Below are 25,505 nucleotides of genomic sequence, written 5' to 3'. Positions count from 1 at the left end.
CCATCCCTTCTCTTCCCCACCACACCCTGTCAAACTGAGCTTCTTGAGAATAGGGACTTGATACTCCCAATGCATAGCAAGCACTTACAACATAGTAAGAGCTCAATAAATGCTCATTTACTTTCCTCCTTATTTGTTCTTTTAGAATCAATCCCTAAAAGCTTGGTTTTTTAAACTAGTAATTCTTCTTAGTAATCTTGGAATTGTAGAGATAGTTATTCAGATATAAGTGGATCAAATTACCACAAAGTTTCCTTTTGATTCCCATTTTCTGCTGATTTTTCATTGGAATAATAGTTTTGACATGACACAAAGAAACTACATCACATTCAAGAAAACCACATTCTCTTTAAATAAGAATAGGAACGTCCTTGAGTTGTTAATTGAGTTTCCTTGTTGCACCTGTGAGCTGGTACTTCGTCTCTAGCAGGTGCAAATGGCTCCCTAGCAGAGCATGACTCATCAAGGGAATTTGAGGTAAAGCTTGTTGGTTCTGAAATACACCCTAGAGCATCCGTTCCTTGCCATTGTCACACCTTCCTATAAGATGATGCTCTGGTGTTCTTACCTATCTGAAGCATTAGCTCCAGTGTGCTGGGTTTTGTTTGTTTGTTATTGTTATTTCTGCTTAAAAAGTAATAAGGTTGGTACACTATTGTCAGACACGGATTCTGGAAAGGGAAACTGGAAAGAGAATATGTAGAAGCACTGATAAGGCAGAGGGAGAGCCAGAACCAAATCATGATATTCATATGAGTTTCAAGATCCTTGAGTACAGAACTTTAGATACTGCAGGAGAAACATTCTTTCCAAAGGAAGCGATTAGCAGAAGATTAATTAATTTAATCGGTGTCAAGTATTGATTGGATGCTTGCCATGTGTCTAGTTTCTGTGCAAATTCTCTGTTCCACCTTGGGCCATGGGGATATGAAAGGAGCAGATACTCCTGCTGATTTTGTCTTCACAACACCTCTCACATTCATCTTGATCTCTCCACCCACAAAGCTGGCACCCTAGTTCAGGGCTTCATCATCTCCCACCTGGACTATGGCAATAGCTTCCTAATTCGTGTCTCTGTCTCTGAACAATGCCTTTGCTAGTCCACCGTCCCTTTGCACAGCTGCCAACTTCATCTTTGCAAGGGTTAGATCTCATATATCTAGACCTCTACTTAAAAGCATTTAGTGGTTCCCATTTGGCTCTAAGCTCAAATGAAACGTTTTTGGTCATAGTTCCACTATGGCCTGGTTTTAACTGAAGATCAGCCCTGCACCTACCCTTGGTTCTACACTAAATGGATACTTAGTATTCCATATTGGCAGAGTACTGGTTCTGGAACTGGCTCTTAAACTCTATCCCAGATATTTTCTGCCTTTGTGACTGTCTTTCCTGGGATGTAATTTCCTCTGGAATAAGGTGAGAGGAATTGTACTAGATGGTCTTCTGAGTGTTCTATGTTCCTCTGAGCTGCTGTCCCCTGCCTCAAACTTGCAATGCATTCATTCCTTATGTCTGCCTGTTAAAATCTTTTCCTTTTTTCAAGGGTCAGTTCTAGAGCTGCCTCCTCTGGAAACCTTTCTGGATTCCTCCTACTGAAAATATCCTCTTCCTACTCCCTTCCTCATTTTACCCCAGCAGCTATTGTTTACATGTCTTTTCTGCCTCCATCACATGCTGTCCTCTATCACAGTTCTCCATTAACTCCTTTCCCCCCCCCCCACATGAATAACAGCCTGATATTCCAGAGGACCTGTGACCACGCAATCACCCTCTGCCCAAGCTGGAAATGAACCTTTTAGATGCAAGCAGGCTGCTCTTTGGACATGGCACATTAGATATCTTTGGGCCCATAAATGAAGTATTTCCAGGACAATAAGACCAGCCAGAGCTTGGATTCTAAAGACTATTTTAGGCTCCAAGAGCTCAAGCTTACCTCCAAATCATAATGAGATCCTGAAGTAGGAGGCCAATGGAGGCTAGTCTGGAGTAGGTTTTATATAAATACTATTGTTCTTGCTCTCAAGAAGCTCCTAAACAATTTCATCATCTCTAAAATGGGACCTATCTAGCTGGCTTCTTTAGAGGCTCAAATGACATAATGGATTAAAAATGCTTTGAAAACTTCCAAGTGCTCTAGGCATATTGGTTGTTAATATTATAATTTTTAGAGAGCAACATTAATGTGCATAATTTGATTATTGAAAATGCAGAGAAGATGATGTATAATTCACTGTCTAAATGGACAATCCAAGTTCAGCGGGCAGTGGGACTCCAAGGCTGCAGAAGTGGAGCAGCTAGGTCAGGCTTCATGAAACAAAGGTGGTGGTCCAAAAATTTGTAGAGATCCTTGCCCCCCACAGTCACTCCTCAGCCAAGCCCTCATTCCTGCTCACATGGACTATTGCAGTGGACATTATCTCCCTGATTCCAGTATCTTCCACTCTGAATCCATCATTCACTTGAGTGAGAAAAGGATATTCCTAAACCATGGCTCGGACTCTTGCTTGCTATAGTAAGCTCTAGTTTATATTAAAAACTATAAACTCATTTAATGCCTTTCACAGCATTCATTTTATTACCATTTATCTGGTTACAAGGACTTGTTTTGCTCCCCCACAATATAACAATCCCTTTCCCATCCTTGCTCCCTTGCAATGTGGTCTCTTCTACCTGGAAAGTACTCCCTTCTCACCGGCACATCTTAGAATGCTGACTTTCCTTTGAAATCAATCACTCATCAATCTTCAGCTCAGTTTGCCTCTGCTGTGAGGGGCCGTTCTTGAGCCTCCAGTTGCTAGTGCCTCCTCACCACCTGAATGATTTGCTTATATATATTTGGTGTGCATTTGTATAAAGAGCACCTCACTTCCTGGTCATTTCCTTGCCATTTGTGCCTTTTCCCCACTAGAATCTGGGATAGCACCCCAGTAATGCTCCCAGTGCCTTCCATTCTCCCCAGCTAACTTACATGTCTTGTCTTCTCCCATTAGAATGTAAACTCCTAGGACTTAGAACAATGCCTGGCATATAAAAAGCACTTAAGAAATAATCCTTGTGGAGCAGCTAGGTAGCACAGTGCTTAGAGCATCAGCCCTAAAGTCAGGAGGATCTGAGTTCAAATCTGATCTCAGGCACTCAGCGCTTCCTAGCTGTATGACCTTAGTCAAGTCATTTAAGCCCAATTGAGCCCCAATTGCCTCAGGAAAAAAAAATAATAATCTTTGCTCACTTCCTCTGACTGTCTGAGTGCTTGGCACATAGTAAGTGCTTAATACTTATTTGAGGATTGGTTCAGAGAAGAGGGGAAGCAATCCCCAGGATTTACTTGCCCTCCTTTGCTGGGAGAAAACTCCAGAGCTCGGATCACAACTAGATCCAGATCGAAAGCTTCAGAGTCGCAACAGTTTCTCCTTCAGGGCTCAGGAAATCCAGCTTTGCCCAACTCAAACAGGAAACATCAAGTCAATCTCTCCCTAGGTTGTTTTTCGACTTCCATGTCCTGAATGACATTAATGAAGACTATGATTTCAAGTCGTCCCATCCCATAGAACTGCCATTTTGGTGCTTTCCACACTTGCCGTAGAGTGAACAGGAGCCGCTGGCTCAGATGAAGGCGCTCGGGCCAGAAGAATTTGCTGCCATCCCATCCCTCTCCCACTGTCATTCTTTTTCTTTATTTCACTTTGCTTTTAGCAGGAATCAATATTAATGAGCTTCACAATGGAGTTGCTGCTCCTCTGTTAACACTGGAAAGAAGTCCTGCTCCCCATCGGGCCATCAGCAGCAAGCAGGAAGCCGCCAGCCACGGGCTGTTTCTTTTCCATCTTTAGCTGGAGACGAGCCGGCTTCTGCAAAGCTGTTCAGTTTATTCACCGGAGCACAGCCCGAGAACATATTTCATGGCTCCTCCTGGTGCCATCAGTCATTGACCCAGCACTGACAGAATCAGCACTTGAGTAACAGAGAGCCCCAGGACTGTGATCTCCTGATGGGGCCAGATTAGCTAATATCCTAGTCACCATCTTTGGTTAATGGAGGTCACTGTGCTAATGAGTGGCAGTGAGGTTTTACTTCTCTCAGGTTACAGCATGGAGTGAGATATTCTTTCCTTAGCAGGGACCTCTGGGAATCAGCAAGCCATAAGTGCCTCTGGTAGCAACTTCCTAACCACAAGTCTCAATGATATCAGAATCATGGATCCTTAGAACTGGAGGGGGCCACTGCAGCCATCTTGTCCAGTCAATGGTGGCCCAGTCCCTATGTAAAAGACCTAGCACCATGAACTGTTATGATTTTCTAAAGAATCACAACTGTGGATGATCCAGAAATCAATGGAAATATACAAGGTGAATTCAAGGCAGTAGGATATTACCTGGGAATAGGGGACACAAATGACTTGTAGGACTAGAAGAAAAATGGGCTTAAGGTCAGGGGTCTGAGGCATGAAAAATGAACCATCCAAGAGATTCACTAGGAACAGCACAAAAGCAAGAGAAAGGCCTTCAAGGCCCTGGATAGAGTCTTTTAAAAAAAAAAAGATAATTTACAAGAAAATATGGTCAAGGATTAGACTATATAGGATGAGAAGGGGGCTAAGATCTTTATCAAAGAGGGTCCAGAGCCAAGTTTTTAATTACAAAAAGAAGGGGGGAAAGGGAGTAAGTCTGGAAATGATTAACCTATGGATCCAAGTCTGCTCAGATTTGCCTCATCACTGTACAACTTACAGATCTATTTTTGAAGAACAACAACAAGCACAACAAAACCTGTGTAAACCAAAATACTGCAGATATTTCTGGCAGCTCACTATTTAACAGAATCCTGAGGGAATATTTTAAAGAAGAGATACATGAAAACAATAGAATAAAGCATGTTTGGGGCAGAAGATTTTCTTTCAGTGGGAGAGGGAGGAACTGAAGAAAGCAGGGAGTGCCATTGGGCCATTCAAATATAGAATTTAGGGCAGAATTCATATGAATTTGGACTTTTTCATATCCTCCATCAGACTGGGACCCTACCCTGTTTTTTTCCTGTTACTCACAGAGAATGGGTAGATCTGGGTTCTATCATCATACTAAATGCTACGAACAGATCAAGTATTCTTTTTATCCCCAAGCATGGTATGAATGATGGTAGATAAGATACCACTCTAGCCTGTGAATTAGACAGCATCACACTGATGAAATGATTTTGGCTGAAACTTACAAGCCTTTAGATTAATTAAAATTTTCTTTAGCTATGACCGTGAACACTTAGAGATCTAGCCTCAAGGACTGAGTGGACTCGGCTATATTTGGGGGAAATCAATCCTTCTTTGTGCTCTCCCTGCTGTATTTGCCAAGTACTGTCTTCCTGTCTCATCTGCTTACTTTGTTCTACAAAACTGAAATGTTCTTTCTCTCCTTCTTTGCCACTTGATTTCCTCCCCACCCTTTAAAGAATTTATATGCCTCCTTCTCCATGAAGTTGAGTCTAATCTTCCCTTCCTTCATGGATCTCACACAGCACTTCATTTGATGCTTCTCAGAATGTCTTTTCATGTAACCTCAGGTTTACTTTGATAGTTCTCAGCATTAGTGCCTTATCATTACAGCCTAGGAGCCCTGGAAAGCTAGGATTGTGGCTTAGCTAAACACTGCATCTTTCTCAAGTGTAAACACAAGTCTCTATGTATAGAAGACACCACATCAATTTTCCTTAACTGAGTTATATTTAGGAGGTTCTTTTTCTTTTAACCTTCATTGTATCAGGGAATTCATAAATCACTTACAACATCCTTGTACCCATTTTTTATATGTCGGGATCAACTTTGATTATTTCAATAAATGCAAAGGAGAAAGGGAGAATAGGAAAGAAATTAAGGGAGAAGATAGAAAGGGTGGATCTGAGATGCTAAGATTCTAGTTCTTAAAGGGGTTTGCAAATATTTTCTTCTCAAATATTTTCAAGCAAGTCTTTCTGTGGAGAGGACCAATTTGGGTATGTGATGTTTTGTGGGCTATAAATCTATATTTAGCATTATTGACCCTAGAAACAACTGGAAAGACTCAAGATATGGAAAAGTCTTTATATATATATAGAGAGAGAGAGATTGTGAATAGAGCTCTGTCAATAAAAGTGGGATCTGTTCATATATATATGAACTGTTGCAAATGATTCTAGACACTTTATAAATGAAACAATTCCCTACCTTTTGAAGCCCTTTTCTTAAATGAATGATAGTTATTGGCCATGTTTTGTAGAAAATGATGACAATGACCTAGTCAGTTTTGGGGAGCATCTCAGGAATGGAGGCTAATATGTGCCAGAATATGAGTGCTGCCATTGAACAAATACTTCTTTGAAATACTGAAGTAAATGAGTAGAAAGTGCCTAGAAAGAGGGACCTGAAGGCCTAGCTTATTGCTGCCCTCTGCTTCCTGCCCCTTTCAGGCCAAAACTAGCATGCTGAGCTCAGTTCTGGCTACATCTTTTCTAAGGGTCTTTGATAAGCCTTTGTGGTCAGAGGAGAGTGATCAGGATGGTCGTGGTTCGCCAGTGGAGGCCAGATGAGAATCCTTTCAAGGAAAAGGTGATTTTAAATATGTGTAATTTGATTGCCACATTTTCATATTGCTAGCCTATGAGACTGAAGGAGGATTAAGGCTATGAGATATAGTTCCAGATGGCAAAATAAAGCCCTGTCAGGTGGAAGGTTAAGAGAAGTAGATTTCAGGTCAACATAAGGAAGAAAGCACTTGCAAAACACCAGAATTGTACCAAAATGGAATATGCATCTTAGAAAGTAGTGGGTTCTTTCTCCAGTGGTGCTTAAATAACGCCTATAAGATTACATGTCAAAGATGCTACAAAAGATATTCATGTATGTACTGATCATTAGGTCAGGCTGTGTGGGACTCTCATAGCCTCTTTTACACAAACAATCCATATTTGTGAGGTAGTTGGCCAGGTTAGAGAGAGAACCTATGATTCTCAGTGAAAGCATGTTTTTAACCTCTGCAAGGAGTTCCTGCAGGAACTTGCCACCTCCCCCTCCCAAGTAACACAGGCTCACTGCTCAGATAAGTGACCCAAATCATGAGGAGTTTAACTGAGGTTCATTGAATTCCATGTTTGCTCATGAATTAGTTCATTTTTCTCAAAAGTGCCTCAGAGACTAGAAGAAACATATTAAAAAATAAAGGTATAGAGTCACAAAGCGCTTAACTGACTTGTAAGGAAAATGTATGGAAGAGAAAAAAGGAGAAAGCAAGGCCTTGGGATTGTGGGATCTCAGGGGATCGCCATCCTGGCTTTAAGCACTAGGAGAATGACTTCTGAGGAGAGAGGGTGAGATGATGAGAAAATATCCCTACTTGTTGTCTCATTGCCATGTGTATCAATCACCATTTCTTATTCCAACTTCGGGATTATACATGGCCAGTTGTTCAAACAGGAGAATGAAGAGGCAAAGGTCACCGATTTGGTTGCTAGGCTTTTCACCTTCCTGGCTCTATAACTTTGGTCTGGTCCTTGCATTTCTCTTGTCTTATTTGTGAATGGGGACTCAATCCCTAACAATCCTCTATTCCAACCCCATCATTTTACAGAGAGACAGTCCAGAGCTTAAAAACAGACACACCCAGGGTCACACAGATAGCATTTGAATCTCAGTCCTCAAATAGTGACCTGAAAACCCCTGGTTCTTCCCACTGTCCCATGTTCTTTCCCACAGAGAGTGAACATGGATTTCTTCCACAAAATCCAGGTAGTTAAAGTGAAGTGAAGGGTTAAACTGGGAAGAAAAAAAGCATTTTTAAAATCAATACAGAAAATTTTGTTCCATTCTACTCCAAGGGTAGCAGCACTTACTCCTAGTTGGGCATCAGATTGGGTGCTATTTATAGGACTTTATTTGCTTGAAGGCATGTTCTAACTCTCAGTTGGTAGAGCTGAGATTGTACCTGATTAGCTGTGCTCTGACAATGGCTGAGGGATCCTCCATCTCCTCAGGAGCTCTCCACCAGCAGGATTCCCATAGATGGCTGCTTATACTCATAGTCCAGGACAGATGTATACAGCTACTATCCTAGAGGCTCCAGGGTCCTAAATTTTTCTCTAGTTGTTGGGATTCAGATCACCTTCAGGATCCATGGTCTTTCAGTCACAGACTAGAGATCCCCCAGAGGGTCCCTGCCTTATTTTCATTCTAAATTCTCTGTGGAAATCAGAGCTAGAACCTAGACCACATGGTACTGTAGAGAATTTGGGTCTTAATTCTTTATTTTGACCCAGGACAATCAGTTTCAACCATACAGGGACTGAAGTGGTTGAACTTGTTCCACACGTTAGGGAGCAAGGTAGCGTAGAACTGTGTTCATAGCCTAGCTTTGCAGCTTACAACCTGTGGCATCTCGGGCAGGTCACTGCACCCCCTTGTGCCCCCAGGTTCCTCATCTATAAAATGAGGGACAGGCATGAACTATAGAACCTTCCTCAAAGGTTGCTTCCAGATGTAGAGGGTTCTTTCTAACTCTTTGATCCCCAAAAAACCAAAAGCCAGATCTGGATGCTTGGGTTCTGGGCAAACCAGATTCCTAGATTGCATGATTCGTTCTTGCCCTCCTGCCACTCCTCATGTCCACAAAGGCTTAGGATAGCCTCTCTTGGTCAGCTGTGCAGACTCTGAACCATCTTTAGTAACCTGACTTTGCATGATTCCTCTTCATATTTTCTACATTCCCTCACACACACCCTGGGTGAATTACTTAGTACTCCCTTATCTCCCCATGCTCTCTTGCTTCCTTCACTTTTCTTAGACTGTCTATCCCCTTTGCTCCCAGTCACAAACTTCTGTGTATCCCAATCCTGCCCTTCCTTCAGGAATTAGATCAGATTTTTATGATGTCTTCCTTAATATCTTCTCAGATTTCCCAAGGCTTAAGTTTTCATACTCTTAACTTTCATCATAGCTATTTTTGCATGGGTCTCATTGACACCTCCCACCTCACTCCTTGAAGGCAAATGGTAGGTTTTATATATTTACTAATCACCAGTATAGCATTTAGCATGGTTACCTTTCAAAGAGCAAGAACAATAAATAAATTAGCAAATATACTTATAATTGCTCAAGGAAGGCAGCATTATACCCATATGGTACCTTGTTTGTAATATCTGTTCTGCTTACAAATTTTTAATTTGTCAGTATGGTAATATCTTTTGAGACATCTTTTTTTTGATGGCTTATTTTTATGAATAAAAGTCTCCAGTGGAAAAATTATAAAACTACCAAAACCTTGTGCCATTTAGTGGGAAACATGAGGTGACTTCCTAGAAAGAGAAAGGGTATGAATAGAAGTATCTTTCTAAGATGGTTTAAGCCTTGAGGCAGGGAAATGGGCTCTGGGCCTCAGCAGGTCTCTCCCTGCCCTGCCCCATTGATACATAATTTTGATGGAAATATCAAGCAGAATAGCCCCACCTACCTGTAATTTCAAAAGTGATGGATAGGAGGGGTGCAGCACTAGCCTTCGACCGGCTCTGAGACTGACTTTCTGAAATAATAGGGAAATAGCAGCATAAGCAAAGATGTGTGTGCAAAGGGGCTTGGGGAAAAGGAAAACAGGTGACATCTACACAGAAAAGGCAACGGTGTGGACAATGACCAATTGATGCCCTTCGTTAATGGAGGTGCCCTCGCTCTCATGTAGCCCCTGCTTTTCCAAGCACCTGGGAAGTAGTAGCAGTACCCCTTTATTCTCTGCTAATGATACACACTATTTTACAACCTAACCCCCTCCCCAATTTCCCTTGTAGCCACATGCTTGTTCTGAGTGGGAGGTGGCTCCTTTGGAGGGCTTCTTCCTCTTGCTGCACGGAAGCACCAAGGTCTTCTCCTCCTCATCTGTCTTTGGGGCATTCTTTAATACCCCAGAGCCTTTTTGTATCTGGATCAGGGGGAAATCTCCCCTGGAGCTGCGGGAGCTAGGCTTTCCCCCCCTTCATTCAGAGCTCTCAGAAGAGCCTTGTCCCATTCATGCATCCCGAGTCAAGTTACACTTTAACCAACTTGGAGGACCCTGCTCAGAGCGCCACCTCTTCCTGAGATAATTTGCCAAGCACCAGTTTCACAAAAGCCCAGGCCTATGGTAGCTTGCTCCTGTGCTGCCTCCAGGGCCCTAGAATCATTAGACGGAGCCGGGAGCTGTCCAGGGTTTTGACCAGCTCTTCTCTACAGAGGAAATGCCAGCCTTCAGCTCCCTAGCAGAAGGGTCTCCCATTTGCTCACCTGAAGCTGGCTTGGAAAGGCTGCCAGGGCAGGAGCGTTACAAGGAGCTGGCAGCTGCAGTGGGAGCCATCTTCCTGCTGCTAGTGTTTCTGCCTGCATCCTGCTGTGTCAGTACGCTTCTGCTGAGGCTCAGTGACTCAGGGAGAATAGCAAACATCCGGGATAGTGCCCTGCAGACCCAGCTGGGGCGCCAGAAGCGCAGTATCCCTGGCTGACTGGCTGCTGTAGGCATGCACCAGGAGGGGCGTTGCCCATGTCTGCACTGGGAAAGTCTGGGGAGGGGAGGAGAGTGCAGCCCCCTGTACATACAAGGCATCCATTTCTATTTCCTGGGCAGGATCTGGGCTGGAATGGCTGGGCTGTATGTTGCCCTAGGGCACAGATGGTCAGAGATCCCCTTTGTGACCCTAAGAGCAGCCTGAGGGGGTTTGCTTGAAGGTGCAGTGAGCTAAGGGCTTGGGTTTGGGAAACTGCTGACTCACAAACAAAATCCAGATGTGATGGCATCGCTGCCATCGTCTGACTACTCAGTTATAAACATCTTTTGCCCTTCTTGTTCTTTGTCAAGTTTGAATCTTTGTGACCCCCAGGGGGGTTTTCTTGGCAAAGATCCTGAAGTGGTTTGCCATTTCCTTCTCCAGCTCATTTTACAGAGGAGGAAACTGAGACAAATAGGGTGAAGTGACTTGACCAGGATCACACAGCTAGTGAGGGTCTGGGGCTGGTTTTGAATTTAAGAGAGATGAGTCTAACTTCAAGCCTGGCATTCTATCCAGTACCCATCTGGTTGCCCAGCAAATACATGTAGGAAGTGCTGATTACTTAAAAATAATGACTTAAAACAAGGTAACTTTAAAAGGCCCTTTAAGGAAGGTTGTGTTTCTTTAGAGCTCTCCTCTCTGTGCTTACTTCCATTCTCTCCCTTCAAAATAGCCTTTGGGACTGGTTGATTTTACTACCTGCCAGGCATGAGTCTAAGGCTGAGGCCATAAATATAAGCAGAAGAAGTCAGTCCCTGCCCCGAAGGGGTTTCTGTTCTAATGGATAAGGATATTGCTTCTGCTGGTGACTACTTTTAAATCGTCTAACTTTATTTTCACTTGAGCATTCATGCTCAGCCCATCTTTAGTTCTTTCTGTCCACTTCTGCCTATTTGGAGGTGAAGATTCCCCAGTGATTTATTATTATTATATTGTTTTTATTATTATTTATTATTATATTATAATGCTTTTCTGCAGGAAAATTCTAAATGGAATTTATATAAGCATAAATATTGGTAGATTTTTCCTGAAGCACAAAAACACTTTCAGAAAAGAGCAAAAAAATTTGTGAAATGTGTATGAGATTTAGCAGGTAAGCAGTTAGTGTTTGGATCATTGTATATAGAGTCCAGAACACCTGAGTTCAAATTCAGGCCAGTTGCTTAATTCATCTTGGTTTTAGCTCCCCCTTATGTGAAATGGGGATATAATGGCATCTATCCTGTAGGATGATTGTAAGGATCTAATGAGACCATAAATGAAACTAGTTCTTGGCACTTAACTCTTGAGTAGCTTCGTTGACCAACTCTGTTCTTGAGATGAATTTAACCCTATCTCAAAAACTTGTCTATGGAACTTGTCAGACATGCCCCAATTAAATTTTTTGCAATAATAACATGGCACCAGTTTGTGTACTTAGTAATTTTTCAACTGATAAAACATATGTTAAACATATTAGATTCTAAATTCATAAATGGCATTAGGAAGTGAGTAAATGGAAAAGAGAATGAAAGGTCTATCTCTGATAGGATTTCCTAAAGGTCTTGTCACATAATGTGAAGATATAGTTGATACATCAGTCATGTAGAGTGGGGAAAAAGTGGGTGTAACTTTTCCACAGAGAGTCTTCTCTTTTTTTCTCTTCTCCACAAGGGCAACTCTTCTCAGTATAAAAAGGAAAGCAAGGGCTAGGACCTATCTGACAAAATCCACATGGAACATCAGTGCCTGTGGTTGGTCCAGTTTTCATGATTTTATACAGGGATTTTCACTCACTTTCATCTTAGATTGTGGGATATCTGTGTGATTGCGTGGCTATTTTTGACAACTGGTTTACATCCCAATCTCTAAGCTGACAGTACCCCTAATCAGAGCCCAAAATGAGAGACAGTGGGTTTTTACATTCCAGTAATCTTCACATCAATTCACTGTTTTTTCCATTTCCTTTAGGAAGTTCAGTCTAGCATCTCTGGACCGAAATATGGAACTGTGTCTTCCAATATAGAAATTACTAAAGGGCTTTTATGACTGAGTTCAAGACCTCCTCTGAGGATTACTCAAGAGAAAAAGGAATCTGGCTTCCTGTGAAGTGAAAAAACATAATCACTTCAGAATACAGGGGAACTAGGATGATTTATAATCTCATCTGCTACTCTTATGATCTGGGAGTCAACACAGACCACAGATGTTCTTAATGACTCCTGCTCACACACTTTTAGATAGAGTTACTTGTCATACATGCTCTCTGCACAGCTGTCTTGCTCATTGTCAGTTTTCTTGGCACTGTGAGGAGCTAAGAAGGAAGCCACGGTTTATGTCTCCTCTTTGGGATCTGGATCTCTCAGAGTCATAAAGAGAAATGTTTCAAGCAGGACCACTGCCTATGGAATGTCCCATTTAGATCATAAAAATGGGATAAATATTTGTCCTTTGCAGCTCTGAGTCCTTAGCACTAAATATAATGTTTTGTAAATGGTAGGAACTCAGTGAATGCTTCTTTCATTGAATTAGGTTGCCAAAAGTTGGACTTGAGTGTTATTGACTAATGGAAAGATATAGTTGATCCTCAACACTTATGGATGATAAATTTTATTTTTTCTATAATTATATTTGAGGACTTATACTTGACTTTAAAAGTATATATAATTTCACTTGAGACTTTTCCCTTTATATCAAGTTCCAGTGAAGTAGCTCTCTGCTGCTGCAGCATGGCTCAGAGATAAGCCTGACTAACTTAGCCAGAAGATGTGACAGGATGTACCATCTGGAAGGCTCAGGCCAAGCCAAGATCATGAGTTCAAGGACTCATGATCAAAGATTGGAGAGATATGGCTCACAAGAAGTTTGGCTATCAAGAGGTGGGGGTCATTTTTGACAATGGAAATTTATGCATCCTGGATATGGAGTAGAGAACCTTAACCTGGATCTATAAACATGGTTTTTAAAAATTATTTTAAGAAGTATATTTTGATATAATTGGCTTCCTTTATAATCCTATGTGTCTCATGTTATGCATTTAAAATCACAATTCTCAGAAGCTCACATGGCCATTGGCTACTAGATTAACAGAGGGGTCCAGGACATACCTTCTTCTAAAGTTAAGAATTCTTGGTATAAAGGGTATCTATCACCTATCTCCATGGGACGGACTGGCCAACTCAACCCATAGGGTTTGTTCAACATCTAGTTTGTGTCAGTTAGAGTGATAAGTGCTAGGAAGATAAAAATGGCAAAAAGAGCTTCTACCTTCAAGGAACTTGAATTCTAATAGAGAATATAACACATACAAATAGATGAATACAAGATAAATGCGAACTAGAAGGAAACCAAGGTTATACCTTTGCTGAGGCACTGAAGAAGGAAATAATGTGATTTATGATTAATCTTCAATCACATAAGAAACTACAGGCTTAGAGATCATCTAAGTGTATCACGTGGAACAGAAAGAAAAAGGTCACATTTCTAATATATCTTATAATATTTGTTTACTTCAACATATTTAAGGATATAAGCTATGTTTCCAGCCTTATTACACAGTCAATAGGCAAATTTGACTAGACTTTGTTCCTCAGGCAGAACATTCTACCTTCTATCTCTTTGCCTTTGTAATGGATGTCCTCTATGTCTGATGTTCACTCCCTCCTCACCTCTTTCTCTTGGGATTCCTAGACTTCTCCAAGGTTTAGGTTGGACATCAAATCCTACTTGAAACCTATTCTGTTTCTCCCATCTACTTGCATCTGTTTTGCTTCCCCAAGAATTACTTATATTTATTTTGTACAGATTAGGGATTCTCATTCTCTCTCTCTCTCTTTCTCTCTCTCTTTCTCTCTCTCTCTCTCTCTCTCTCTCTCTCTCTCTCTCTCTCTCTCTCTCTCTCTCTCTCTCTCTCTCTCTCTCTCTCTTTGTGTCTGTCTCTCTGTCTCTCTCTCGCTTTCTCACACAAACACACCTGCACCTTTATACATACTACAGATAGCCCTAAATACACACACATTACCTCCCTAGATTACACTTCAGAGGCAAGGATCATTTAAGTTCAGTCTGCATATCCAACATCTAGCATAGTATATAACATACAGTAGCTGTTTAAGAAATACTTGTTAATTGACTAATTTGTTTTCCTCAGTTTCGATCATCCCTTCACTTCCTAGATTACCAGCAATACAATTTATATGATGGTTTTTGTGAGTTGCTGTGGATGGAAAATGCTTCCCTTGCCTGTCACTTGGTGATGGGCTCACTTGAGCTTTGACCAATTGGTACCCAAAGGATAGACGAGCTAGCTTGCTGACAGTTTGCACTTGGGGTATTTTGAGGATGCTAGGACCTGCTAGAACATTGGTTCTTCTGGTACCATCTATGCCATCTCTGAGAGCACATTGGTAGAAACCAAAGATCTCTTTATATTATAACAGTATATGTCAATGCATTGCATTCAGGACCCTTAAGGGAATTTCACTTTAATTTAATCTAACAGTTGTTAGTAATAAGAAAAGCATTTCCATTAGAAAAAGTTATAAAGCGACTTGTCGGTATATTTTGATTGAGTGAATACCTAGATCTGAGGGAACATCTTTCTTCCTCAGAAATATGAACAATATTCACTTTGCTATGATGGCAATGGTCAGACAGACCATGTCCAGAACACTCTTGCCACCCTGAGCAATGTGGGCATGGTGGCTCAGGAAGACTGAATGAAAAAGTCCAGGAGAAACGAAGGTTGGGAGATAAGGGATTTACCTTCTTTTTCCTTGAGTGTGTTCAAATAAGAGAGGAGGTTCTCATTGGTTTGCACACAGTAGACCTCTCGGGTTTGGATTCCTCCTCCACAAAGGGCAGTCTGATTTCCTCGTCTTTTATCTTGTTGGCTGAGTAACGGGTCAACTCGACACTCGGTCCACTCTGTAGTTCTCCAACCATACCTAAATCAAATCAAACAGCAAGAGGAAGAATCAGTGGGAGTCCTTGGCATTGACTCCTTGTTTATTAGGAAGGTTTAGCCAAATGTTTTCCAATCCCAACTGAACTTTACTTAGATAAAACACAGAGTACATTTGAATATCAAATAATTTCTTCCTCTCTCTCTCTCTCCATCTTCAAGTCTACAATAGCAAGGGTCAAATTTAGTAAAATCCCAAGATAATACCAATCAGTAAAGCTCATAGTAATACTTGATGGCAAGAAAACTAGTGCGGTTGCATGAGAAAACTTGAAATCTGACATTTCATGAAGCTAATCCCAGGTTTGTCCCTTCTTGACACTGATTTTAAGCAAGCATGCAGAAAAATGGTCAAAGTGAAAAGATCATATTCATCAAAATAACTGGTAACCATTCAAGATTAAAAAAGCAGGCTTCATTATCCATTTAATGAGGATCTTAGAAGTGGCTCCTCCATATTTGAGAAAAATTATAATTATGTGTGGGGAGTGAATTGTGACAACTAAACAAAAGGAAATTTTGCCAAGAACAAGCCGACTGTTCAGCAGCACATAGGCATCGTTGCTGAGAGCTGGTGAAGGAGGAGGAGCCGGCAGGTTTTGAGTAGGGAGCTCATAAGCAGGGGGCCCTGAGACCCTGAGCTTGTGGAGGGAAGGCCTTGTCACTAGCCCTGCATAAGCACAGGCTTTCATGAGCTCCCCAGGGAGCCATCTCGGATGCTGCCAGAGATGGGAAGTTGTGATATTTCTCCTCCTCCAAGAAAAATGATATTACAGGGCCCAAAGAAAATAGCTTATGTAGTCTGATGAGCCTTTTAAATCAGATTCAAGTTTGGAATGGGGATGGCTTAAGTGTCACATCTGTGGTTCTCTGAAGTCAGAAGGAGGCAGGGGTTTTGTCTCTCTCCCTGTCTCCTGTGCTCTGGAAGGCCTTGGCAGTCTAAACTGTCTTTACTCCACAAAACCAAGCTTTGGTTTTTCAGAGACACAGGTCTGAGTTCACCCCAAACATTCTCCAGGAGTTTCCCATCCCAGCTCTAGGAAGCTGGCAACAGTCTCCAGGGAAGCTGCAGGGGTTGGGGGCATCAGCTTGGGAAGGTGTTGGTCAAGATAGCAAGGTAAAAAATGCAAACAAATCACCATTTTCTTAAAGAGCCGAGCTCGAGCTCCTTTTGTTCAAAAGAAAAAATGACCAAGAATGAAAAGGGGCTAATAAGGAGGACAATTATTACCAGGCACCCAAGTGCCAGACAAGCATTCTTGATTCTGTGCTCCAGGATACCCAGGGATAAGATTATGTCTTAAAAGTTTCCCATCTCTTCTTTCCCTATCCTGTATGTACTGGGTCATAAGACAGAAGAAAATTCCCAATCAGGCTTGGAAGACTTATGGTTATCAATAATAAGAAGGGTATGAACCTTTCAGTAGCTAAGGGGAACGGTGACCCATTGGAATGGGTCATAGAGAACTGTATCTCACTAGCGGTCCTGGTTCATTCTGGTCATCTGGGGTCCAATATCATCATAATAGCAGGAAGCTAGGATGTGAGTCATAATGCTAAAAGCATGGCTGACCAGGGCTGCCTCTGGGAGTTGGACTTGTCCTGCCACCCTGGCAATAAATCCACACTACTAATAACCATGAGTGAGCCGGATATGTCCCTTTCAGAGAACGCCCAACCTCACCAATCTCTGTACTGCTGCTCTGGAGTCCAGTTCAACAATTAGATGTGATTGGTACTGGTCTCTGATAGGAAGCTCAACCCCAAGGGCCCCCCAGGCACACCCAAAAGTGCCTTGTGTCTATTTTGAACATATCTATATGTGCATGTTGTTTCCCTTCTTAGAATACGAACTCTTTTGAGGATGGGTATTTTTCCACTTTTGTCTTCAGCACTTCTGGCATAGAGTTGGTGCTTAGTAAATGCTTATTAATGATTGAGCAAGTGCTTGATTGGTGCTTAGTACATGCTTAAATGATTGAGCAGAATCATTCATCATAAACATCCTTCCATAGATCAGAGAAAGTGGAAGCTCAGGGACTCAGAGACCATCTAATCTACCAACCTATTTTGCTCATGAGGAAACCGGGGACCAGAGAAGCTAAGTGGCTTAGCCCAGGTCATACAGGAAATAAGGGAATGCTAATCATAGAATGGAATGAATGAATGTCAGATTTTGAGTCAGGCTCACTTTGGCTAAAATCCTGACTCTGATACTGATGAGCTGAGATGATGGGGACATTGTGAAACCTCCTTGAGCCCTCATTCTTCTATCTGAAAAGTTATATGCCTGAAATATCTCCTGTACAGACTTGTTGGAAGGACCAAAAGAGATGATATATGTAAAGTTTTTTGTATAGATAAAGCTCAATATGCATGTGGCTCATTGCAGAACTGAGACTAGAACCTTCTGGCTCCTTGGAAACAACTGAAAAAGAGCTGCTGCTCATACCTAGTCACAGCAGAAGGATACCCTGGCTACTTCTATCTTGAGACAGTGGAGTACAGCGGAAGAAAACTAGAATAATAAATTAGGAGAGAGCTAAGAGAGGGGCCTGGCTGTGCTCCTCCTATGGTGGTGAGCCTGGAGCAGTTGGTTCCTCTCTCCAGACCTCGCTTTCTCCTCCTATGCAATGGGGATCACAATACTGACACTCCTTCCCTCAGGTGGTAGTTGTAGGGAAAGTGTCAGACACCAGAACGACTACTATGATTGCTCTTTGACAGTTTTTGACATGAAATAGATGTGCAGAAGATGGAGAAGTTTCTATAAGAACAAACATCCACCCATTTCTCTCTCCAAGAGGTTAACTGGTCAAACAAGCAAGTCTTTACTTCCAAAGATCTAGTTCTCTCTAATCATTGTTCCATTGCTGGGTGGAGAAGGTTCTCCATTTGTTGACTATTTACTTACGTAGCACACGGTGCCATCCCATCTCCTTGGGTCAGGCAAGGCTCAATCTCTTCCAAGACAGGGCAGTCCTCGTCACTGCCAATGGGAAACTGTTGGATGGTCCGTGTACGGACGCGATTCCCTTTAGGGGATGATATATCATAACAGGTCTTGGAGCAAGGGCTCCATTCAGACCACTCGGACACCTGGCACTCCTTGGTGAGCACACAGGACTGGAAGGTGACGGGCAGCTTGTCTTGTTGGCAAAGGCTGTAAGAGAACATGAGCATCAGAAATCACAAATAAATATGATTGGTCATATGAAACAAAACACTGTCCAAAAGTAAGATGAGATGGAACTATGTAGGGAGTATCATTGTATATAGAGTGTTTTTCAAAATTTGTAGGAAACAAGGAGGGAGCTGGCAGTACAGTAGATAGAGCATAGTAAGACCTGAGTTAAAAGTCCAGCCTTAGATTCTTATTAGTTGAGTGATTCTGACCAAGTAGCTTCACCTTTTTGGCCTTAGTTTCTCTGTCATAAGTTGGGAGAATTATAATGCTTATGACGTAGAATTGTTATAAGGATCAAATGAGATAATATTTATAAAAACATACAGCGACATAAATAATATGAACCATATGAATACTTATTTCTTCCCCCTCCCTATCATCTCTCATTCTCTCCTCAATTATTCCTTTGAGGAAGTAGCTGTTCTCACAAAGTCCAGTTTTGCTACTTGGACCCCAATCACACACATAATTCCCATTCTCTTTCTTATCTTTAGCTTCTTCCCATATAATTTTTAAAAGTCCAGCATCTGGCAAACATAATAAAGTCTCTCCCATCCTTAAGTATTTTTGTTTAAACATGGCACAACCTCACACACACACACACACACACACACACACACACACACTTGACTCCATCATCCCCTCAAACTCTCTCTAAAGTTTATCAGGATTGCCTTGGATCACTGAATCACTGAGGCATAGTTGATCATTGTCCAGTCTTGCTGCTGTTGTGTACATGGTTCCTGGTTCTACTTATTTCACTCAGTATCAGTTCATGTAAATCTTTTCAGGCCTTTCTAAAATCATCCTGTTCAACATTTTTTATGGAACAATAATATTCCATTACTTTCATATACCACATCTTACTCAGCCATTTCCCAATTGATGAACATCCACTCATTTTCCAATTCTTTGCCACCACAAAAAGAACCGTTACAAATATTTTTGCACATGTGAGTTCTTTCCCCTCCTTTATGATTTCTTTGGGATTCACTCCCATTATTGACCAAAGGGTCAAAAAGTATGCTGCTTATAGCCCTTTGGGCATACTTTCAAATGGCTCTCCACAATAATCGGATCATGATCTGAGACTTATTGCCAATATGGCTTTGGGCAAGTCACTTCACAACTCCACCAACAATGCATTAGTGTCCCTGTTTTCCCTGCATTCCCTCCAACATTTTTCATTATCTTTTCCTTTCATCTTAGTCAATCTGAGAAGTATGAAGTGGTACTTCAGAGTTGTTTTAATTTGCAATTTTCTAATCAATAGTGATTTCAAGCATTTTTTCATATGATTATAGATGGCTTTAATTTCTTCATCTGAAAATTGTTTGATGATAACCTTTGACTATTTATCAATTGGAGAATGACTTTTATTCTTAAAAAGTTGACTCAATTCTTTTATATTTTAGAAATGAGGTCTTTATCAGAAATATTGGCTATAAAATTCCCCCCCTCCCCCAGCTTTCTTCTTTCCTTCTAATCTTGGCTGCACTGGTTTTGTTTGTGCAAATTTAATTTAATTTAATCAAAGTTGTCCATTTTGCATTTCATAATGTTCTCTAGTTCCTCTTTGGTTATAAGTTCAGAAGGAGGGATATTTAAAAACAAAGATTTATAAGTATATTAAGAGATAGAAAGAGGAAAATGATTAGTTTATAGTAAGATTTATAGCAACTCTTTTTACAGAGGTAAAGAATTGAAAACTTAAGGCAGTGTCCATTAATTGAAGAATGACCGAACAAATTATAGTACATAAATGTAATGGAATTAAGATCATGATATAAGAACTGATTCATGAAAAAATTTCAGAGAAATATGGAAAAACATAGAAACTGTTGAGGAATAAAATGAGAAGAACCAGGCCACAGAATGATCCAGTGGCCAGAGAGCTGGGCCTGGAGTCAGGAAGATCTGAGTTCCAATCCAGCCTTACTAGCTGGGTGACCATGGGCAAATTACTTTATGGTGTCTACTTCAGTGCTTTGCAAAACTTACTATGTTTGCAGAAGATCAATAATAATATACACTACTCCACTTCTAATGGAGAAGTGATAGATAATATGTAGAATTTTGGACATGGTCAATATGGGGATTCATTTTGCCTGACAATGCATATTTACTAGAAGACTTTCTTTTTCTTCTCTCCAGCAGGGAGGGGACAAGAGAAAAAATGTAAATATTTTATAATTGAAAAAAAATAAAATTTAATTTTAAAGTGATTCTGTCTCCACAGGGCCTGAGCTCCATTTCAACGAAGCCACTATTGATTATTAATAGTGAGACAGACATAAAACTAGCTATAAAGATAAGTCATGATTGCTGATTTGCAGGTTTATGAAATAAAGAAAGATGAAGTGAGTCCAAGAGTCTAGACAAATTAGAGATGGGATGATAGATTATTTAGTTCATATTTGGGCCACTTTTGTCATCAGCAGGATATATGGCCTGAGTATGTGGTTTCTAATCTGTAAAACTCTTCATCTCTAAACTAGGTTGTCAAACTGTTATTCGTTTTTTCCTTTGATTTTTCCCAATTACATGCAGAAATCATCTTCCACATTCACTTATTATAAGATTTTGAGTTCCAATTTTGTCTTCCTCCCCTCCCTCTTCCCCAAGATGGTAAGTAATCTGATATATGATATATAATCATATTAAACATATTTTGACATTAGTCATATCATGAAAGAAGAATTAGGACAAAAGGGTAAAATCACAAGAAAGAAAAAACCCAAAGTGAAAATAGTCTGTTTCTATCTACATTCAGACTGCATAGTTCTTTCTCTGAATGTGGATAACATTTTCCATCATGAGTTTTTTGGAGTCGTTTTAGATCATTGTATTGCTGAGAAGAGTTAAGTCTATCAAAGCTGATCATCACACAGCTAGTGTGTATTCTCCTAGTTCTGTTCAGTTTGCTTGACATATGTTAATTTAACTCTCTTGAGGTTTTTCTGAAATCTGCCTGTTCCTTCATTCTTACAGAACAATAGCATTTCATTACAACCATATACCACAATGTGTTTAGCTGTTCTCTAAATGGTGGACATACTGTCAATTTCCAATTCTTTGCCCCCATAAAAAGAGCTGCCATAAACATTTCTGTACATCCTTCCACATTTTAATGCTCTCTTTTCATTTTCTCTTTATGCATCTTATATCCCTAAAGTTGTGGAACTTAATTAGTTCAGAATTTATTATATGCTTTGTAACCTTTGACTAGATCATCTGGCTAGAGTCATAGCCTGATGATACCCTGCTGAGGTCAGGGTCATGGCCATCAGCATGTGAGAAATGGGCAGTGTTCTAGAATGACTGCTGGACTTGGAATCAAGAGATTTCAGCTTGAATTCTGATTCAAATACTTATGGGCTGGGTGGCCATGGACAAGTCACTTATCTACTCTCTGAGCTCAAGCTTCTGTCAAGCTTCTATTAAAATCAATTCTATCATCCTAGTAGAACACCTGAAAGAGTTCTGGAAAGTTATAGTATATAAATGGTATAAATCAGTCTATAAAGTTCTCAGTAATTTGTAGGCTAGGTCATTCTCTTCTTTCACTGCTGCTGACTTCCTTCCAGCTGGGCACATAACAATTGCATGGGCTTGGGTGAGGAAGAACCTCATCTATCATTCAGAGCACAGCTAGAAATTCAACTTGGTGCACTGATCCTACTGATCAGCAGAGCACATTAATTTAAGATGGAAGGGACCTCGGACGTATGTAATATAACACAATGACAAAAAGATATTGCATTGTATTGCATATATGTGTGTATACACACATACTATACATACATAAACATATAAATATACATATTTTAAAAGTTTATATCTATGTAGACTCTTTAAAATGCCTGTAGATACTGTTTAAATTATAAAGCTCGAACACAGCTCTGAGTGCACCATTGTTATAACATAGAATTCTACATCTCAGTTTCTACACTTGTAATGTGCACACAGAATCTCTGTGAGGGCCTGTATTTCTAATAATCCATGGATTGATAGATAATTCCATTTTTATTTTTTATTTTTTAATAATAGCTTTTTATTTTCAAAATTCATACAAAGATAGTTTTCAACATTCACTCTTGTAAACCTTGTGTTCCAGATTTTCCTCCCTCCTTTCCCTCCACTCCCACCCCTAGATGACAAGGAAACCAATATATGTTAAACAGGTGCAATTCTTATATCTATATATTTCCATATTTATTATGCTGCATGATAAAAATCAGATCCAAAAGAAAAAAGATGAGAAAGGGGAAAAAAGCATGTTGTGATCCACATTCAGTTCTGACAGTCCTCTCGCTCTATGTAGATGGCTCTCTCCATCACAAGTCTTTTGGAACTGGCCTGAATCATATCATTGTTGAAAAGAGCCATGTCCATCGGAATTGATTATTGTTTAATCTTGTTGTTGCTGTGTACAGTGTTCTCTTGGTTCTACTCACTTTGCTCAGCATCAGTTTATGTAAGTCTCTCCAGGCCTTTCTGAAATCAGCCTCTTCACCATTTGTTATAAAATAATATTTCATAGCATTCAATACTATATTACCATATCACTTATTCAGCCATCCTCCAGCTGATGGGCATCCACTCAGTTTCCACTTCCTTGTCACTACAAAAAGTGCTGCTACAAACATTTTTGTACACATGGGTCCTTTCCCCTTTTTTATGGTCTCTTTGGGATACAGACCCAAAGATATGCACAGTTTGATAATCCTTTGAGCATAGGAGAACTCCATTTTTAAATGATCTCTGTAGAATCTAGGGAAACTATGGGCATTCATATGCTTACTAACTTTTTTTTGGAGGCAATTGGGGTTAAGTGACTTGCCCAGTCACCCAGCTGGGAAGTCTTAAGTGTCTGAGGTCAAATTTGAACTCAGATCCTCCTCCTGACTTCAGGGCTGGTGCTCTATCCACTGTGCCACCTAGTTTCCCTGCTTACTAACTTTTAAAAATGAGTTTTATTAGAAAAAAGAAATGCCAGTAATTAGGTCAGCACTGACTTCCAAGTAACCTGTCCTGGAAGCAAGTTGAGAGATGTCATGGGATCTCTCCTTTCAATGTTTCCCTCTGGGAGCATAAAAAGGTGCCATGATCTACCTCTTAGACATCCTGGGGCACTCCCAGGGAGAGTCACGTGGCAGTCCCTCCATTTTACCAGGCAGTGGCTTGTGGCAAAGTCAAGAGCACTACTGAATCATTAATGCCCTCTCTGGGAGGGGATGCAGCTGGTCGGAATTCTTCCCTTTCATTATGGAGTTTGGACTCCTCCTCAGATAAGGAGGAGGGTTGATTGGAATTAATTGGATAGGATAATTAATTGGAAGGAAGGATTGACCATGGAATTAAAGATTTAGGTTTGGTCCAGATGCTACTTTAAGAATTAAATTGTCACAGTCATAATAAGGTTTCTTTGAGAAGCAATCTCCCGATGGCCTGCTCTGTTGGTGTGGGGTGGCTATCAGACTCAGACCACACTCACTCACTCTTGAGGAGTCTAGCTTCCAAAATAAAAGAAATCCCCTTCAGCTCCAACAGTCTGTGATAGTGAGACCCCAGATAATGCAAAAGGCTACCTGGGAGGGGTCTTTATGACAGCCCTCCAGGTCAGAACTTTGGAGTTATTCTTTCATAGAAAGATGAAAGGTTTGAAGTATCTGGGGGCTAATGCTTTGTTTGATGATACCATGATCCCGTTGACATGGGTGTGTCTGCTAATGGAGAGAGTTCTGGTGACTCTGTTAAGGGAATAGTAATGGGGAGCAGATTGGGGGAGTGGCTGGAGCCTCACTTTAGAATTAGAAAGGGCCAGCTCATTTGTCCTGGGCCCTGAAACAGCCCAGTTGTGCAGCCAGGAGTGAAGCCCCTAATCTCTCGATGACCCAGTGAAATCTTGGAGGCTCCATGTTGCCGATCAATTGTTCTTCTCTATCAGTGGAGGGAGGCTCCACACCAGAAGCCCTTTCATCAAAGAAATTATAAGTTTGGACAACCCTACTTGAAAAAGATAATTTTTTTGAAAGTCTTTTGAACCACTAATGAGAGATCTGCACACAGAAATTCTGTGATTGCCATGACATGCAAGTGAGTTGGATTTAAGAAGGAGGACTGTGCAAGGTCACCTGCCTCCCTTTCCCCTCCAGAATCATCTGGTTCCAGTGGTAAGATATAAATCAAGATGGCTGGAGATGATCCTGGATGAAATGGGAGACCTTTGTTTCACTGAGGCTGCACTCATTCAGTGATTAAGGATAGGTAGCAATTGAGGCAAAGAATCTCCTCTTTGACCTAGTCCAAAAAATCCAGATCTGGTAGGGGAAAGATCCTCAGGGTTTCTGGCCAAAGCAGAAATGACTGCTATTCCTCCCATGATTCCCCCATGGTTCTTCCCTTGCACTCTTGCTTCATGCAGCCCTCAGTGGACATGGCACCAGCTCCCACCTTTTCCCTGACTGGAGACCTCCTTTCTGGTGACATCCAGAAATGCCCCTTCTTTCAGGCTTAAGAGGACACATTACTTGGGTGAGTCTCACTTGTTACTCTAATCACGGAGTACCAAGGATCTTTGAGTTTCCTGCGCTCAGAGCTACTTCTCAGATAGCAGCAAGTTAGTGCCTGACATGCTTATGGATCCACATGCATCCCTAAATCAAATCCCTCCTAAAGATAGACCTCACCCCCTCCCCAGTATATAAACCCAGACTGAGATCCAAAAATCTTTTGAGAAGCTGCCAGGAGAAGTTGCCAAACCTTACCACCTGACAGCTGGAAGGATCATGTGCTGCTGATTATCGCTAAGGGCTTTGGCACTAGCCAATGGCCCCGGTGTGAGTG

General features: G+C 41.1%; 1 protein-coding gene across 5 annotated transcripts in view; it reads right to left on the bottom strand.

Annotated features, from left to right (window-relative positions):
- Positions 1–25,505, bottom strand: part of THSD7A (thrombospondin type 1 domain containing 7A) — a 294,643-nt gene that overhangs the window by 128,423 nt on the left and 140,715 nt on the right. For 4 of the 5 annotated variants that reach the window (XM_031940732.1, XM_031940733.1, XM_031940735.1 and 1 more), the window contains exons 3-5: positions 18,384–18,632; positions 15,271–15,452; positions 9,465–9,533 (exon numbers count right to left, since the gene is read on the bottom strand). In XM_031940732.1, coding sequence (XP_031796592.1) covers positions 9,465–9,533; positions 15,271–15,452; positions 18,384–18,632 — 500 coding nt within the window. The remainder of the gene's footprint in view (positions 1–9,464; positions 9,534–15,270; positions 15,453–18,383; positions 18,633–25,505) is intronic. The other variant, XM_031940734.1, reaches the window with a different exon arrangement.

This window comes from Sarcophilus harrisii, chromosome 5 (assembly GCF_902635505.1).
Source record: "Sarcophilus harrisii chromosome 5, mSarHar1.11, whole genome shotgun sequence".
In the NCBI taxonomy this organism is placed as follows: domain Eukaryota; kingdom Metazoa; phylum Chordata; class Mammalia; order Dasyuromorphia; family Dasyuridae; genus Sarcophilus; species Sarcophilus harrisii.
Note: the sequence above shows the minus strand (reverse complement) of the source record. Positions and strands in the feature narration are given on the sequence as shown.